Source organism: Pteropus alecto, unplaced genomic scaffold (assembly GCF_000325575.1).
Source record: "Pteropus alecto unplaced genomic scaffold, ASM32557v1 scaffold251, whole genome shotgun sequence".
NCBI lineage: Eukaryota > Metazoa > Chordata > Mammalia > Chiroptera > Pteropodidae > Pteropus > Pteropus alecto.
The window spans coordinates 1734978-1750708 of record NW_006431048.1 but is presented as its reverse complement, the minus strand read 5'-3'; the positions used below and the strand labels follow the sequence as shown (position 1 = coordinate 1750708).

At 41.6% G+C, this 15731-nt stretch overlaps 2 protein-coding genes across 2 annotated transcripts in view; one reads left to right on the top strand and one right to left on the bottom strand.

Moving 5' to 3' along the window:
• The window catches only part of HCLS1 (hematopoietic cell-specific Lyn substrate 1), a 26714-nt gene extending 18431 nt beyond the window's left edge, over window positions 1–8283 (top strand). Inside the window, exons 7-14 of the mRNA XM_006905551.2 lie at window positions 3237–3347; window positions 3998–4053; window positions 4670–4739; window positions 5356–5567; window positions 5993–6097; window positions 6593–6824; window positions 6963–7031; window positions 7232–8283. Coding sequence (XP_006905613.1) covers window positions 3237–3347; window positions 3998–4053; window positions 4670–4739; window positions 5356–5567; window positions 5993–6097; window positions 6593–6824; window positions 6963–7031; window positions 7232–7368 — 992 coding nt within the window. The 3' untranslated portion in view covers window positions 7369–8283. The remainder of the gene's footprint in view (window positions 1–3236; window positions 3348–3997; window positions 4054–4669; window positions 4740–5355; window positions 5568–5992; window positions 6098–6592; window positions 6825–6962; window positions 7032–7231) is intronic.
• A 3651-nt stretch (window positions 8284–11934) lies between these two features.
• The window catches only part of FBXO40 (F-box protein 40), a 16280-nt gene continuing 12483 nt past the window's right edge, over window positions 11935–15731 (bottom strand). The window contains 2 exon segments of the mRNA XM_006905590.1: window positions 11935–12150; window positions 14553–15731. The exon segment at window positions 14553–15731 is cut by the window's right edge and continues 12 nt beyond it. Coding sequence (XP_006905652.1) covers window positions 11935–12150; window positions 14553–15731 — 1395 coding nt within the window.

The window sequence follows — 15731 nt, the reverse complement described above, 5'->3', positions numbered from 1 at the left end:
CCACCTGTTAAGATTCAGCAAGCAACCTACAGATGCTGTGCTTATATTTGCCTCAAGAAACCACAACCGAAACCGAGGCTAGCTGCCTCCAGTGTGAGTCTAGGCGCTGCTCAGCAAGGAATACCTGATTCGCTGAGGATATACCTAGGTGTGGCATGGGTGGGGCCGTGAGTTGGGGGAAGTGGAGTTTCAGGGAATCTTCTGAGCAAAGCAACCTCTGTTATCCAGTTTGATGACGTCTCAGCTATGGCGATGTTAAATCGGCACACTGGGAGCGGGAGGGCTCAACAGAGGAACAATAGGTACCACTAGCACTTCTGCCTGGGAGAAAGTCTTGCCTCCATCCCTCCCTCTGACAACTCAGTGTGCCCCTTTAAGTCCCTGGTGCCACCCCCAGCAGCCTACCTGATGCTGGTGCTCAGACCAAGCAGGTCCATCACCGTGAAAGTCCACTTGCAGACAAGGCCCCTTTAAGAGGTGCTTGCAGCAGCTGGCTGCCAGACCAGGCAGCCTCCCGTGTTCGCCCCCTCCTACCTTCTAACATTTCAAGTTGATTAATTATTTCTCTCCCTAGTTGTAGTGCTTTTGTTCATCTAGATCCCAGGTGACTTTCCTTGTTGTTTGCTTTGAGTTTCTGTCATAACATTGATTTGGCTGCAGGAGGGAACAAAGCTTCTATCATCTATGCCATTTTTTTTTCCAGATCCCGTTTATGATATTATTAATTTGTGTTCTCTCTTTTAGTTTTTTTTTTATCTTGGCTAGAGGCTTATTGATTTTATTGACTTTTCAAAGAACCAGCTTTTAGTTTCATTTATTTTCTCTATTGATTTGCCATTTCCAATTTTATTGTTTTCTGCTCTAATTCTTATTTCTTTTCTTCTACTTACTTTGGATTTAATTTGCTCTTTTTTTTTTTTCTAGTTTCCTAAGGCAGAAACTTAGATTATTGATTCTTACTCTTTATTTTTTTTCTTTTCTGATATATGTATTCAGTGTTATAAATTTCCCTAAGCACTGCTTTTACTGCATACCAAAATTTTGATAAGTTTTGTTCTTGATGTCTCTTAATTTAGCTTCTCTAATCTCATCTCTTTATCTGAATAACTCCTTTGGATCTATGTTAAATTCGCTAATTTTCCTTTCAGCTGTATTTAATTATTGTTTAAGCTGTATATTAAAATAAAAAACTTTCAGATATTTTTATTTCTGGAAGCTCCCTATGGTACTACTGCAAATTCGCTTATTCTTTTACCATCATGTCTTGTTGTTTTCGTTGTGTTTTTCACCTCCTTTAAGTTCTTCAATGGTTTTAAAAATATTGTCTTTTACTTTCATGTCGTTATACTATTTTCAGTTCTTGGGGGTGCCAATTCTGTTTGATTAATTTGCTTTCTTCATGGTTATTTCTTTGGTAGTTTTAATTTTTGTTTGTGAATTTATTTTAGTGGTAGAGAGGGATATTTGTATTATGGGAGTTTCATGTGCCCTGAGCTGAGTAAGTTTCCTAGAGAGAGAAATTTTGCCTTTCCTTCTTTTGAGGTTTAGCAGTCTTAATTGTAATAAAGCTTTTTTCTTTTTCTCTTACGAATTCAATTCTTAAATAGAGAAGTCTATTTAATCTTTCAGTGTTTTTGAGTCAGTATGATATGTTGTATTTTCAGGGATTTTTTTCCATCTTATCTATGTCGTCAAATTTGTTGGCATAAATTCATTTATAATATTCCTTAATATTTTTTAACCTCTGTAAGGTATACTCATTTTTATTTCTGCTGTTTTTAATCTGTGCTTTTTTCTCTTTCTAAACAATCATTCTTTCTAGAAGTTTGTCAATTTTATTATTTCCAAAGAACTGGCTTTTGACTTTACTCATTTTCTCTATAGTTTACTTGTTTCTTCTCTTTGTTATTTTTCCTTCATTTTAATATAAATTGTATTTGTTCTTTTTCTAGCTTCTTGTGGTAGAAACTTAGATAATTGATTTTAAACCTTTATTTCCTGGGCACTTAAAACTACATATTCCCCTTTAAACACTGTTTTGCTACATCCCACAATGTCATGTGTATTTTAATTTTTATTCGGTTTAAAATATTTTCACATTTTCTTTATGATTTCTTCTTTGCCCCATGGGTTATTTAGAAATGTATTATTTACTTTTCAAGTATTGGGAGGAATTTTCTATTTATTTTATTGTTAACTTCTAATTTAATTCTATTGTGATCTGAGAATATTATATCTAATATTTCAGCCTTTTGAAAGTAAAACTTACTGTATAGACCAGCATATATTTTACCTTGGTGAATGTTTCATGTGCATGAAAAAGAAAATATGTATTCTGCAGTTTTGGGGTATAGTGTTCTATAAATATCAATTGGATTTTATTAGTTGATAATGTTTGAGTCTTCTATCATTTTAGATTCTTTTGTCTATATTTTCTACCAAATAATAAGAAAAAGATGTTAGAATTTTAAACTATGATTATGAATTTGTCTTTCTGCTTCTTTCACTTTTTGCTTCATGAATTTTAATTCTTTTAATAGGTTTATGCTGGCATACATATTCCTGATGAATGATAAATTGTTCTCTTATCATGGTGTAATATCTCTTGTATCTCTTGTAATGCATTTTGTCCTGAGGTCTACTTTGTCTCATATTCATGCCATCTTTCTGATGCTTACTCTTTTTTGTGGTATATATTTTCCTAGATTGATATTTAAATTAATTTCTCATCTTAGAATTCCTATATAATATAAGTAGTATGAAATTGGATATTTGTATTCCACACCCTCGGGTGTAGGCCTGGAGTTTCCAAGTCTCATAGGTAAATTTCTCCTCTACCAAATGCTAAACAAACTATAAGATCCCTCACCATTTCCCTGGACAAGTAAGCAGAAATTTTCTAGAACTCTTTTATAAGACTCATTTCCTGCTCCCCAGCCACCTGTTTTTATATAGAAATTAGAACTCCGGACGCTAGATCCTAAGCCTAGAAACAAAAATCAAGACTTAAAACACCCTTGGATTTTCTGTCATATCAGCTCATAATTACTGTTTTGATTCATTTATTCGTTTTTAGAGCCAGGAATTTTTTTTCTTCTTTTCTTTTGAGCACTATTTTTTTAAAAAAGTTATATTTTAGCTGACATATCTAATTATTTAGATGGGAGCAGGGAAAGGCATACATTTCATATGGATATGCTTTTTTTGGATTCTCATTACTGCTCCTTCCACCATAGATTATTCCCGTGGCTTTGGCGGTCGTTATGGGATAGAGAAGGATAAACGGGACAAGGCAGCTCTGGGATATGACTACAAAGGAGAGACAGAGAAACACGAGTCCCAGAGAGGTGAGTTGGGGTTGGAGAGGAAGGAAGTTACAGAGTAGCATAGAGCCCTCCTTCCTTCCTTTCTGGAAGCTGACACAGAATACAGAAGGGCAGATGTGCAGTGGAGGTTGTAGGGTAAAGAGTAAGTGTATGTGTGTGGGAGTGGATGGGGGAGAACAAGAGGGGTGGAGGGGAAAACAAGATTAAGAGTAAGACAGAAAAGAGAGGCAAAAGAGAAGGGGTCATTGAGACAGGGATGAAGACAGACAGTCTAGTGATGGCAAGAGTGTGATTTGGCTATGAGTCTTAAAGTCCCCTCTGCCTCACAGAGGACAGAGAGGTCTTCTTTCTCTCTGGGACATATACGGATGGCTGGATGGCTCTCCTTATTTTTTCCTGTTTCTTCCTTCACATATTCTCCTTTTCTGTCACTTCTCTCTTTTTATGTTTCCCTCTTCCCATCTTTATTTCCTTTATTCTCTTCCAAGTTTCCCTCTGCCATCTTTTCTCCTCTCTTTCTACCCATGCCTCTCTCTATCTTCTGATTTCCTCATCCATCTCTCTGTTTTCCACATTCCGGTCTTCTGGTTTTTCTTTCCACTGCTCCCTCTTCCTGCCAATTTCCAGCATTTTAACTCCTGTTATGACTCCCAGAACTTTACATCCTGCAGATTATGCCAAGGGCTTTGGTGGTCAGTATGGAATCCAGAAGGACCGAGTGGATAAGGTAAAGTATCAGAATACTAATGTCTTGGGAATAGTTTTCTAAACTGTACTGGAAGTGCATGGAGAGTGAGAGGTAAATTTGAAAAAAAGAATAGGGAACTCTAGATGCACTAAGCTGTCTGTTCTGCACTCCCCATCGACTGCCCTCAGCATCTAATGGGCATGTCTTCCAAAGCCTGAGCTTTAACTGAGGAAACTTAAGGGAGGCAGAGAGAAGGACACAAAAACTCTAGGGAAAGGCAGTATTTAAGATTTCCTTGACTGCTTGGCCCTGTTTATTCCAATCTTTAGTCTCTTCCCACTCCATATCACCACCTTCCTCTATACCAATTCCTCTTCATGCATTGCCCAGAGGCCCCGATGCATTCCAGGCAACTGGATGTGGAGATGTGAGAGTCTAGGTACACTGCACTTTCGAAAAGGGAAGCTGAGTCCATCAGTTTAGAACTTCTTTACCCCTCTTTCTGTCACAAAACAACATTGGAATACCCTGTCAAACTGTTGAACAGTTGGGATACCTCCTACAGTGGCCCCAATCCCCAATACTGCTTTCTGAGTCACTACCACTCCCTTACTCCCCCATCCCCCACACACATACACCTACTGTTCTCCTGCAGAGTGCTGTTGGCTTCAATGAAATGGAAGCCCCAACCACAGCTTATAAGAAGACAACACCCATAGAGGCTAGTGAGTATTAACAATTCCCTATCCCTATGCTCCACAACTGCCTCTTCCTTCTCATTCTTCCTTCTCCCCAGACTACCTCCTTCATGCCTTTAGCTACCTAGATTAGCTGAGGTAGACTTGACCCTTACCCTCATGATCCTAGATTTTCTCCTAGAAAAATTAGGTTAAGTGGGTAGAGAGACAGAATGACATTGGGGAAGGAACTGTGAGCAGGGGACCCAGGGAGGGAGAGATATGGAACCATTTGGGAAGAATTCATAGGGATACATGCTTAGGATGGGAGGTAGAGACTGGGTGGCGGTCCGAGGGCATACACATTTAAGGAATGTGGACAGGGAAAAATGTGGGTTAGAGAACAAAAACTTATGATTTTGAAAGGACAAGAGTCTGAGATCACGTGGTCTGGTTATATGGAAATCTAGATTGAAGGCTATACCACCCTCCTATAAACCTCTTGTTCCTCCATCAATACCTCTTTATCTTCCCTTCCATGGGTCCCATCTCCAACTGCTCTTCTCTTGGATATTTAACTAATTTCTCTTCTTCCTTTAAGTGCCACACTCCAGCCCCTCTCCCCTCCCCAGAGAATCCTAATTCCTCTTGCCTGTGTCTATAGCTTCTAGTGGTGCCCGTGGGCTGAAGGAAAAATTTGAGTCCATGGCTGAGGAAAAGAAGAAGCAGGAGGAAGAAGAGAAGGCAAAGCAGATGGCTAGGCAGCAACAGGAGAGAAAGACCCTGGTAAAGATGAACTATGAGGCTCAGCAACCAGCAGCCACTGTAGAAGAGCCAGTGGTGTCAGCCCCATTGCCTAAGAAAATCTCCTCAGCGGTGAGTACTTGGTGCTCTGGGAGCTACAACCAGAATTCCTTGCCCAGACAGGAACCTAAAGGGTCCCAATCATTGGTAGAAAATAAGGCACAGGCTTCCCTGTGTTAAGCAAAGTCTATATAAGTGCTGTCGCTATCTTCAGGAAGATTTCAGTTGGAGTGTGTAATTGGGTCTCCTATATACCAGAATATTGGGGGGAATAAATGAAACCAAGATTCACACAGTGTAATGGAAGACAAGTCACCAGCCAGTACGGCCAGTCATTGCTGCAGGAACTAAGAAGGAGCCATCATTTCAGGTTGGAGCCTATCTTGAGGGATGAGTTTGATTTAGTTTGGCAAAGGTAGGAGGGAGTGTACCAAGTCTCTATAAGAAAGAAGATGGAGGCTTGCTTGCTTACTGGACAGACGTTTCATTCTCCACAGGCCTGGCCTCCAGCAGGGAATTGTCCATCATCAGACCCTGAGCCTTTGAGAACCAGCAGGGAACACCCAGTACCCTCCTTGCCCTCGAGGCAGAATCCCCAAGAGGTAAGCAGAGCTCCTAAGATTCTCTGTTCTTTCCCAATCCCTTCATGTCCTAGGAAGATGGGCCATAGAGTGCAACAAACCTTCTTGGTTTGTCTGGAACTGTCCTGGTCTTAGCACTGAAAGTCCTGCATTCTGGGAAACCACCTAGTCCTGGGCAGACTATAAGAGGGTTGGTCATCCTAATTATGGTATTCCCAACAATGTGCTTTTGTTTTCTTGGTCTTCCAAGGAATCCAACTAGCTTTTTACTTCCTTTTCCTCCATACCTTTTACATTCCCCTCTTACCATCTCTTGGTAGGTATGGGAGAAAGTTCGGGAATGAATATGGATGAAAGACTGTGTTCCCTAGGAGAGGCTGTTAGATGGAAGCAGGGTGGAGGGTAGAAGAGGTAGGATGGTTATGGATGGGGTCTTAGCAGTCTCCCATTGGGAAGTTTTGGAGAGGCAGCTCCTGGTGAGTGCAAGTCACCCTGCTCCACACTATCTTTTCTCAGGATGATGAAGAGCCTCCAGCTCTGCCCCCTAGGACTCTGGAAGGCCTCCAGCTGGAAGAAGAGCCAGTGTATGAGGCAGCGCCTGAACCTGAGCCTAAACCTGAGCCTGAGCCAGAGAATGACTATGAGGATGTTGGGCACATGGACAGATATGAGCAAGATAATGAACCAGAGGGAGACTATGAGGATGTGCTCGAGCCTGAGGAGCCCTCTTTTCCTTCTACTCTGGCTGGTGAGCGGTGAGGGGAGAAGTGGCTCCTGAATTTGGTCAGATCTGGGGGGTGGGGGTAAGAGGAAGGGCCCAAAAGAACCTGCTCATTTTCCTTTTCCATGTTGGTGAGACCTCATGTTTGTATTTCTTATAATGCAGGATCATCAGGCTGCCCAGCTGGAGCTGGGACTGGGATCTCAGCTGTAGCCTTGTACGATTACCAAGGAGGTACGTTGAGAGTGGTTTGAGGGGCTTGGTGCCTGAAGGTCCTTGATACAAGAGAGGGGGATGGGTTCTGGGGCCTGGGAAGGGTCCAGACTTGGCATCAAGAAAACTAGGCCTATTTCCCTTCCTCGAATTTAGAGTGGGCAAAGGGATAGGGGTATTCCTGTCTGACTATCCTAATATCCCATTAATTTCCTCTATAGAAGGAAGTGATGAGATTTCCTTTGATCCAGATGACATCATCACTGACATTGAGATGGTGGATGAGGGCTGGTGGCGGGGACGTTGCCATGGCCACTTTGGACTCTTCCCTGCAAACTATGTCAACCTTCTTCAGTAAAAGCTCTCACTGTATTCTGCACTGTGACTTCCCATGTCCAAAGTGTTTCTGCCTCCTCCCCCTCCCCATCCTGCTGCAAGTGTCATAGGATATCATGAGTTGCCTGAGGTTCTAGACAGACTTCCCTCTCTCTCTACATTAGGGCTTGGGTCAGAGGCAGCATGAGGAAAGAGCTCTCCTTCAGTGTCCTCTCTATCCTGTATGAGCTCATGGGCACCTAGCCTGTGGTCCTGCCTCCTTCCCCGTGAATGTTCCCTCTAACACTTCAAGCTCTGCCTTCTGTTTTTCTGAGCTTTGAGCTTCCTGGTTTGCTTACCTGGGAAGGTATCCCTAGATTGCCTGGTTTACCTGATTGTGCTGTTTGCCTGCTTTCACTCTCTGCAGAGATATCTTTTCTCTGCTTAGTCTTAAAATTGGAAATAAAGTGGGACTACGTTTCACCACTAAGCTGAGGTAAATAGTGCTTTTTGTGTATCCCTCAATAGCCCTGATGCTCATAGCTCTAATTCTTCTTCCCTCTTTCAGGCATATCCAGAAGACTCTCTCCTACCACTGCCCATCCCCCTGTGCTATAGATTTCAAGGGCTGGGCCTTTTCCTTAGGCTATACTTAAACCCAGTTCAAAATAGATCAGCCTGAGGAATGGTGGTAAGGTATCCAGGTAGTGTCAACTTCTACTGGCTTCAGCAGTTGTGAGAGGCCAGCCATATTCTGCCCGGGAGTAATGACTATACTCTTTTACGACATGACAATTCTTGAGGGAGAAGCACAAATTAGGGTTTAGGAAGGGATGAAAAGAGAGATTTGGCAATGAAAAAAAAAAAAGTTAAAGGAACACAGGCTCTGATGAGGTGGTAAGAAGATTTAGTCAAAGAGAGTGGCCTCTACTTAAGAAAGTCCAGGCTTCTTTGTAGCTGGATGGTTAAAATCGATGGCTAAATAAGAAGGTAGATGGAAGAAGCACATGAACCTTCTGTGTGGTCCAAGGCCAAGGCTGATAGGAAAAAAAGGTGAAGACATTTGGACTGCCAGTGATGGGCAAAAAGTGAATCACCAAGGAAAATATGAGGTTGAAGGAGAGTGAGAGGCCAGGGCATGGTGGGTTTATCCTAGCCCAGGCCATTGAGGTTCATAAGGCCAGAGACAGGAGATCCTAGGCAAAAATCAAAATAAAGCTAAATCAAAGTCAGGGATTTGATTGGTGTTAGGAATGTGGTTGGTAAAACATAGAAGTCTGTGCTGTAACCAGTATCTGAAGTTGGGTCCAGCCTTCCAAGTGGAGAAGACAGGAGGATCGAGGAGCTGGGATTAATGACTGAGATCCATAGATGCCCCAGGGCTTCATAAAGTTGTGAGCTGCCCACATGCCTAGGGTACTGTGTTCCTCAGGCTTGTTCCTTGGCTTTTCTTCAAGACACACACTCCTTTATTTCCACAATGACTTCTATGCCAGTGAATCACAAATCTGCCTCTAGACCTCACAAGATTCACCCAGTTAACCTTTCAGAGTAAAAAGCAGCTTTTATTTCTGCTTATAGAGACTTTGAGATCTCCAATATACAGAGATAAGTCATCATAGATATGCACAATCTCATTCTTCACTTCAATTTTATTTGACATCACACATAGATCAGAATTTTACAGTGGTTTTCCAGTTACATCTCCAAGTTCCACCTTACTTTTCACTTTTCCCTTTATTTTAAGACAGAAACTTCTTTTCCAGATCTCTATGCCATTAAAGCAACAAGGTCCTTTCTGCCTCACTGCCAAGTATGGCTGATTTCTACTCTGGACAGACTATCTTGGTGCTGATACTCATCAAGGGCTCTGATCATAGACATATCTCTATCTAGGCTCCTATTCCTTTTCACTGCCCCCCTCCCCCCGCCATTTGCTTCTTAATCTAAAGTCACATCTAGCTGTCTTTCCTATCAAATAATGCTTGCTATTCATGCTACTCACTATAGCCTTATTTTACTAACCAAATCATCTTCTGTCTAACCCAGTCTCTCTAAAAGGTTTCCCATTTGCTCCAACTGCCTACTCACCATAAAATGTACTTGTCTGTGTAGACCAGTGAGTACACTGCTTTTCTGCAACATATACAATTAAGTATCTTATAAAATGTGTTTGATGATGTTGATCAGTACGATACCTCTCTGAAGACAGCAACTAGCAACTGGGAAAGTAGAGTGCAACTGGGAGTGTGCAGCCCACGGAGAGGTGTGGCCCTCTCCCGACTGCCATCCTGAACCCTGGCCTAGCCCCATCCATCCACTCCCTTTGCTCTTTTCCTTTCACTATACTTATCATCCATATAACAGTAGCCCCTGATTTTCATCTCCCTTGGCCTGCAGCTCCCTTTTCTCTCTTTTTCTAGTAAAATAAGAATGGACTCTAGGAGCTTTCTTTCTCCATATGGAGAGGACTAGATTCAAAACACATGGAACTAGTACCTGGAGAACTCTCTCTTTTTTCCCACTGCAGTGTTTAGTTGTTTTCAGTTACTCATCTTCACTGAATAAAATCTTAGCTCATACTCTAGTAATATTTTTAGAAAAGGTGCCTTATATACAAATGTGAAATATAAACCGAACAATCAGGATGAGGAAAAATAGGTACATTACCTAATAGGACCAAGGGGGCACATTGTAATGAAAAGATGAGCATACTTCTGGGACTTGCTCCAATGCCTTCTTGACTCTTCTCAGAGGTGTAATCTATTTCATCAACACCAGCTCTGGACCATGTTCAGGGAGAGATCAAGGCAATAACAAGCATCCAGATCGACTAGATTCTTCGTTGTTGTTTTTGGCTAAATTCTTTGTTCTCTGCTTGCCCACAATGCCTGTCTTCCTTTATCCTTCTTTCTTACTTGTTTGGACTGCTAGGGCTGCTGCAAAAATGGCACCAATTAAGGTGAGAGAGATGGAAACACAAGATAAATAGCTTAACTTTCCTGGCTTCAGCTGCACCTGGAGCAAGCTGAAAGGATGTTTTTGCACATGACCCAAGAGCATGAAGCCACACCAAACAAATCAGCCCCATCCGGTTCCCAACTTAAAGTCACCATGTGTAAATCCTATTTACTAAATAAAGAAAAGCTGATGAAATAATAACTATTGCAGATCACTATGTGAAATATTTTGCTGTACTAAAAAGCTTATCCTAGCTTACTGTCACTTGTATATCATCTTTTAGGGCAGTGTTTCTCAACCAGGAGAAATTTTGCTCTCAGAAGATATTTAGCAGTGTTTGGAGACATTTTTGGCTGTTATAGCTGTGGGGCTGCTACTGGCATCTATGGATAGAAGCTAAGGAAGCTTTGAAATATCCTATAACACACAGGATAGTCCCTTATGACAAAGAATTAGTCAGTACACAATGTCAACAGTTCTCAGAAACCCTGTTTGTCAGTTTCTATTATTTATTTTAATTTTATTCTTATGAGTATTCACTGTTACCCCAAACCAGCAGTATCACTCATTTTTGACAGACTGGAGTCATGACCAGCAGTAGGTAGGAGCAATTACAGGGAACCACATGTTCACATGTCTTCCTTCCCATATCCCCAGTGGGGTACCCAGTGACTGGTGCTAGTGATTGGTGCAGTAGCACCTGAAGTGGGCCTTGTCTGTACTTTGCCAAATGTGTGGTCTCTGGGCTACTCTATGCACTCTGGCATGGCACTGAAGTTGGTGTTAGTGTCTTGAGGTCATTTCAGATAGTCCAGTTGGTGCTGAGCTATACCTATGCTCTCCCCAATCTTGACCTAGAATATAATTTTCAGAAGAAAAGAACCTTGACTCTTAAGTCATTGCTAAAATGTTTAAATGTAGGCGTGAGGCCTTTTGTCCTCATTTTCTCCATAAATACAGTGTTTCCTTTGGAGCCTTCTTCATTTTTTCAAGGTTGTCCTATATGTTGCCAAAATTCTATACAACAAACTCTGTGACCTCATTTCTGCCTCTTGTCCTTTGGTTTGTGGTGTCCCAGAGGCAGCTGCGCTCAGCCAAGGTCTCTATTTTGTTGGGCTGTGTTTGGATCATCTGAGCTTAGAGGCAATGGGGCAACTAAAAAAAGCCCTGGACTTAACTGTCAAGACAACTCCTGCTCCAGAACCTTCAAACTAAGTGCCCTTCCCTGTGGGTACCCGGGGAGGCACCTCTATCTGCATCCCTGCATTTCCTGCCCCACAAATTTAAACATGCTTATAAACTAAAAAGCCTATGCTGGTTATGGAATTCATTGCTCTCTTATCTTCTATGGATTTGGGTTCATCTTCCAAATGACCTCAAGTTACCTATTTTCTCCTCAGACTGATTTATTTTAGAAAAAGAAAGGAAAGGAAATAAATCATCAATATGGCATTAGAGCAATTGTACATGCCAGGGCTTAGTAATTTCTTAGACCTTGTGCAACTGCTCAGGTTTTGAAGGACATCGCATGTTCCAATACACCCAGATAAGCACATATGCAGTTTATAGAGGGAAGTCCTCAAAACCACACTCTGTCCTGCTTTTCGTAACTCTATCGGGGAATCCAAGAATGGTGGTGTTCGTATCTTTAGTTGATGTGTCTTCTTCGTGGACTGACTCTAAAGGTGGTGACTAAGCTCTCTTGGGCTTGCTCATGGGGCTGACACATGCTGGTCAAAAGAATTGGGTCAGTCTTATGCTCTACAACGTTGAAAGGACAGGACTTCAAGTGCTCAGACATGGAGATGACTTCATTAAACTCCCAGCTCTTGATTTTGGAGAATAGGCTGCTGAATTGCCAGATCTGTTGGGAAAGATAGAAACTCAAAAGTGAACACTGGTGCAATATACTCAGGCTGGCTTTCTTTGAACAATATAAAGAAATGCCTTTCTGTTCTTCCTGTTCTTAGCTTCCAGAGAGTATTTAGTGGCTGCTGCAGACATTATGTTAGTTCCCTCTTCAGCACCCAATTCCTAGTTCCCCCTTCCCAGCCAGTCATGCAGTTGTGTTGGAATAACTAACACCAGTCTGCATATTGACACCCCCCTCCCACCCCACCAACACCATGCACATACCAGTTCTATAATAGACACATGGTTAAATCTGGACAATTAATATCAGAGAGACTCTACTCTAGAACTTTTTTTTTGAGATATCAAGAAGCAGATTCTCATTTTTCCTCTGTGCTTGAACTGGGAAGCTGCAGTCTTAGGAGATGCTAGAAGCCACCAGGGACCACCAAGTGAACACTATATCTTAGAAAGGAGCCACTATCAAGGAAGTAGAGATAAGAACTAGAAAGAAAATCATCATTTGGGGGCATTTTCTAGATCAAGCCTTACCCGAAGTCATTGCCTGTGGACTTTTTAGTTATATCCATCAATAAATTCCCTTTTGTTTATGCCACTTAAAATTTCTTGAAACTAAAAACATCCTAACCAATAAGAGTCTTACTAAAACAGAAATATTAGGAGAAATCTAGGAGTCTGGTACTCAAACACTCTCTGGCCTTTCCACCTAGGATGTGGTAGCAAAATCACTAGTTTTAAAACCTGGCTACAAAGGTAGATATAACCTGATATTCTTTTAATATGACCACTTTACCCTTGGTTTCTTGTCATTATTCCGATGTAAGAAAAGTGTTTCCTGGGATCTTAGAACTATTTCCCTTTTTACATTAAAATGCCATTTTAATATGAGTATTCTTTAGTTCCAAGTAAATTCTTACTCTTCCTTCTGCAAGGAATTTAGTTTGTCCCAAATGATATCAAGAGTGATCAGCAATCATTGAATTGGAGACAATCATAAGCCAAAAGTAATGGGATTTCTAGTACGTAAATTAAATTATTTGCATCTGATTTTCAAAAGGAGGTATTAGGCAGTTCTAGACTATATAATTCCCAAGAGGCAGGGTCTTAGTCTCATTCCTGTTTATACCTAACACATGGTTGATTGGCAGTCAGTATTTATTTAACACAAGGTTGCAGACATGGATACATGAGGGAGAGTCTCAATTATTTTTTGAAAAAGACTGCTCAGGGAATAAATAATGGAAAATATACAAGATGTTTTAGACAAAATCAATAAAAATAAATGTTAAACAACTCTAACTCTTTAATGCCAGTTTGCCCATTCCCACATATTGAGAAGAAATTCAATCATGAGATTATGGAATTATTGACTGAAATGGGCACCCACATTTGTGGTTCATATTACCGACATATTTACCATGAGAAAGGATGCTAAGGGCAACTTGGATGTGACGAATGAGGAGTTTCACTTATGAATGATACAGAGTGATGGAAGTTATAATACAGTCAGCAGGTATAAACTGGTGGGGGGAAGAAATACATTTTTTTCCAAAGGGAGAGATTCTTTGATTTATACAGCACAATTTTTCAAAAAATTTAATAGGCATTTGAACCAGGGGAAATCAGTAGACCGACTTATTTTAGAATTTCAAAATGCCTTTAACAAAGGCGAAAACTTTTTAAAGAATTAGTTTATATGGGACTAAGGGGAATTTGTTGGCATGTTGTATCAGTCAGAGTCCAGGCAGGAAACAGATGGTATGCTCAAATTGGGTAATCTGAAGAGAATTTTAAAAAGAAATAGACAAATTTTGGGCAAGGTGTAGGAAAGTCACAAGATATAGTGCAGTACCTGGGCTAGTAACAATCTAGAGTGTTACCACCCTAGGCCTGAAAGGGAGGAAGAAGGGAGGGCCTTGGAACCCAGGATGAGTAATTGTGTGGAGGGAGCCACTGATATAGCCCTTTTCAGTGAAAGGGCATAGCCGGTGCAAAGTGTCATGGAGGGAGAATGCATGCAGGGAGGAAGCAAGAATAGAATTGTCAACCTCACTCTTCTCCCTCACTCCTGTCTCCTGCTGATATACTCCTATTGGGTTAGGCCATCTGGAAGATGGAGGGCAAGGGAAATGGTTAACACAGTCTGTAGAGATCAGCCTCTTGGAGGATAGATCATGATGAAGAAGGTTCGAGAATGGATCATGTGAACTAACAGAAGATATCCAGGACACATACATAGAGATTATCAGGTACTACCATCTGCATTGCCACTTATATGTTTGTAGGTCTGTCTTCCCTACTAGATTATATCTTATTCCCAATAACCTAGTATGATCCCAGTGCCTAGGATAAATATTTGTTGAATTATGAATAAATGAATGAGTGTTTACTTGCCTCTCTGTGGACTCTCCAGGAGGTGCCTCCATGGAAATACCTCTTCTTCCATTGCAGGAGTACCATTCCTCTCTCTTGTAACAAAGTGGCACAGACATTCCTCATCAGCACTGACACCTGGGAGAGTTGTGACAGGCTGATGCTGTCCAAGAACCCAGCAATGTATTGCAAAACCTCTAAGGGCAAACTGGTTAGAGAATTCTGGCTTTTTCCTCCATGGCCTGAAGGATGGTTGTTCTTCCTTCCCTCAGTGAGCTCTGAAGCAACCTCTGGTTTGATGGCAAAGGTCTCTAACTCCTGACTATAGATCAATTTTGCCTTTTGCCCTGGGGGACGGAAATGGTTTTGAATAAATGTACATCCCAAATAGGCGAGCGGGCATCGATGCTGGAACCAGCCATTGAGACAAGACTGAATGTCTGTGTGGACATTTTTGAAATGCAGGGGGAATTCATCCCTCCTGAAGAATTTGTTGCAAGTGAAAGTGAAGGCAGAGCTGCTCTTGTTGTGTCTCCTGGTCACACACTCACTGTGCAGTGCCACATGGAGACCCTCTGGGTTGGCAGTGGTTAAGTCAGCCAGCACTGTCTCAGAGGAAAACTGTTCTAGCTCAAAATTGTATGTCTGTGTAGCAAAATCCATGAACAACCCATCAATGCTCCTGGCTTCAGAGATGACGTGACCTTTGAGTTCTCTTTCCAAAGCACATAGGAGGGTGGTCTTGATGAGATCTGATTTGGGCAGGTTCTCCACAGTGATCCCTAAATCTGAAGTATCTACTGCCTTATGTTCACCTGGCTTACAACTTAACATGGCATCTCCAATGCGAGCCCTCTTCCCACAGTAGCTCACAGGAACTTTGAAGGTGTAAACAGTTTTCACCTCCTGAGCCTCAAGGTTGCCATAAACAAAGTCCCTCTCCTTAGGTGTACAAGCAGGCATCTGACCAAAGTGGATAAGCATCCTCCCATTGTGCACCAGATACATATTATAGTCCTTTACATCCACAGCTGTTTTTAGTCTTTCCAGAACACCATCCTGCCAAGGGGCAAGCCCTGTTGTTTCCTCAGCTGCATGAAAATCCTGCTGCTTCTGATTTTCCTGTGGTTCTTTGCCTTCATCAGTGCCCTCTCCTACCATGTTATTGCTGTTGGAAATCTGCTTTTTCTCTGGGCCATT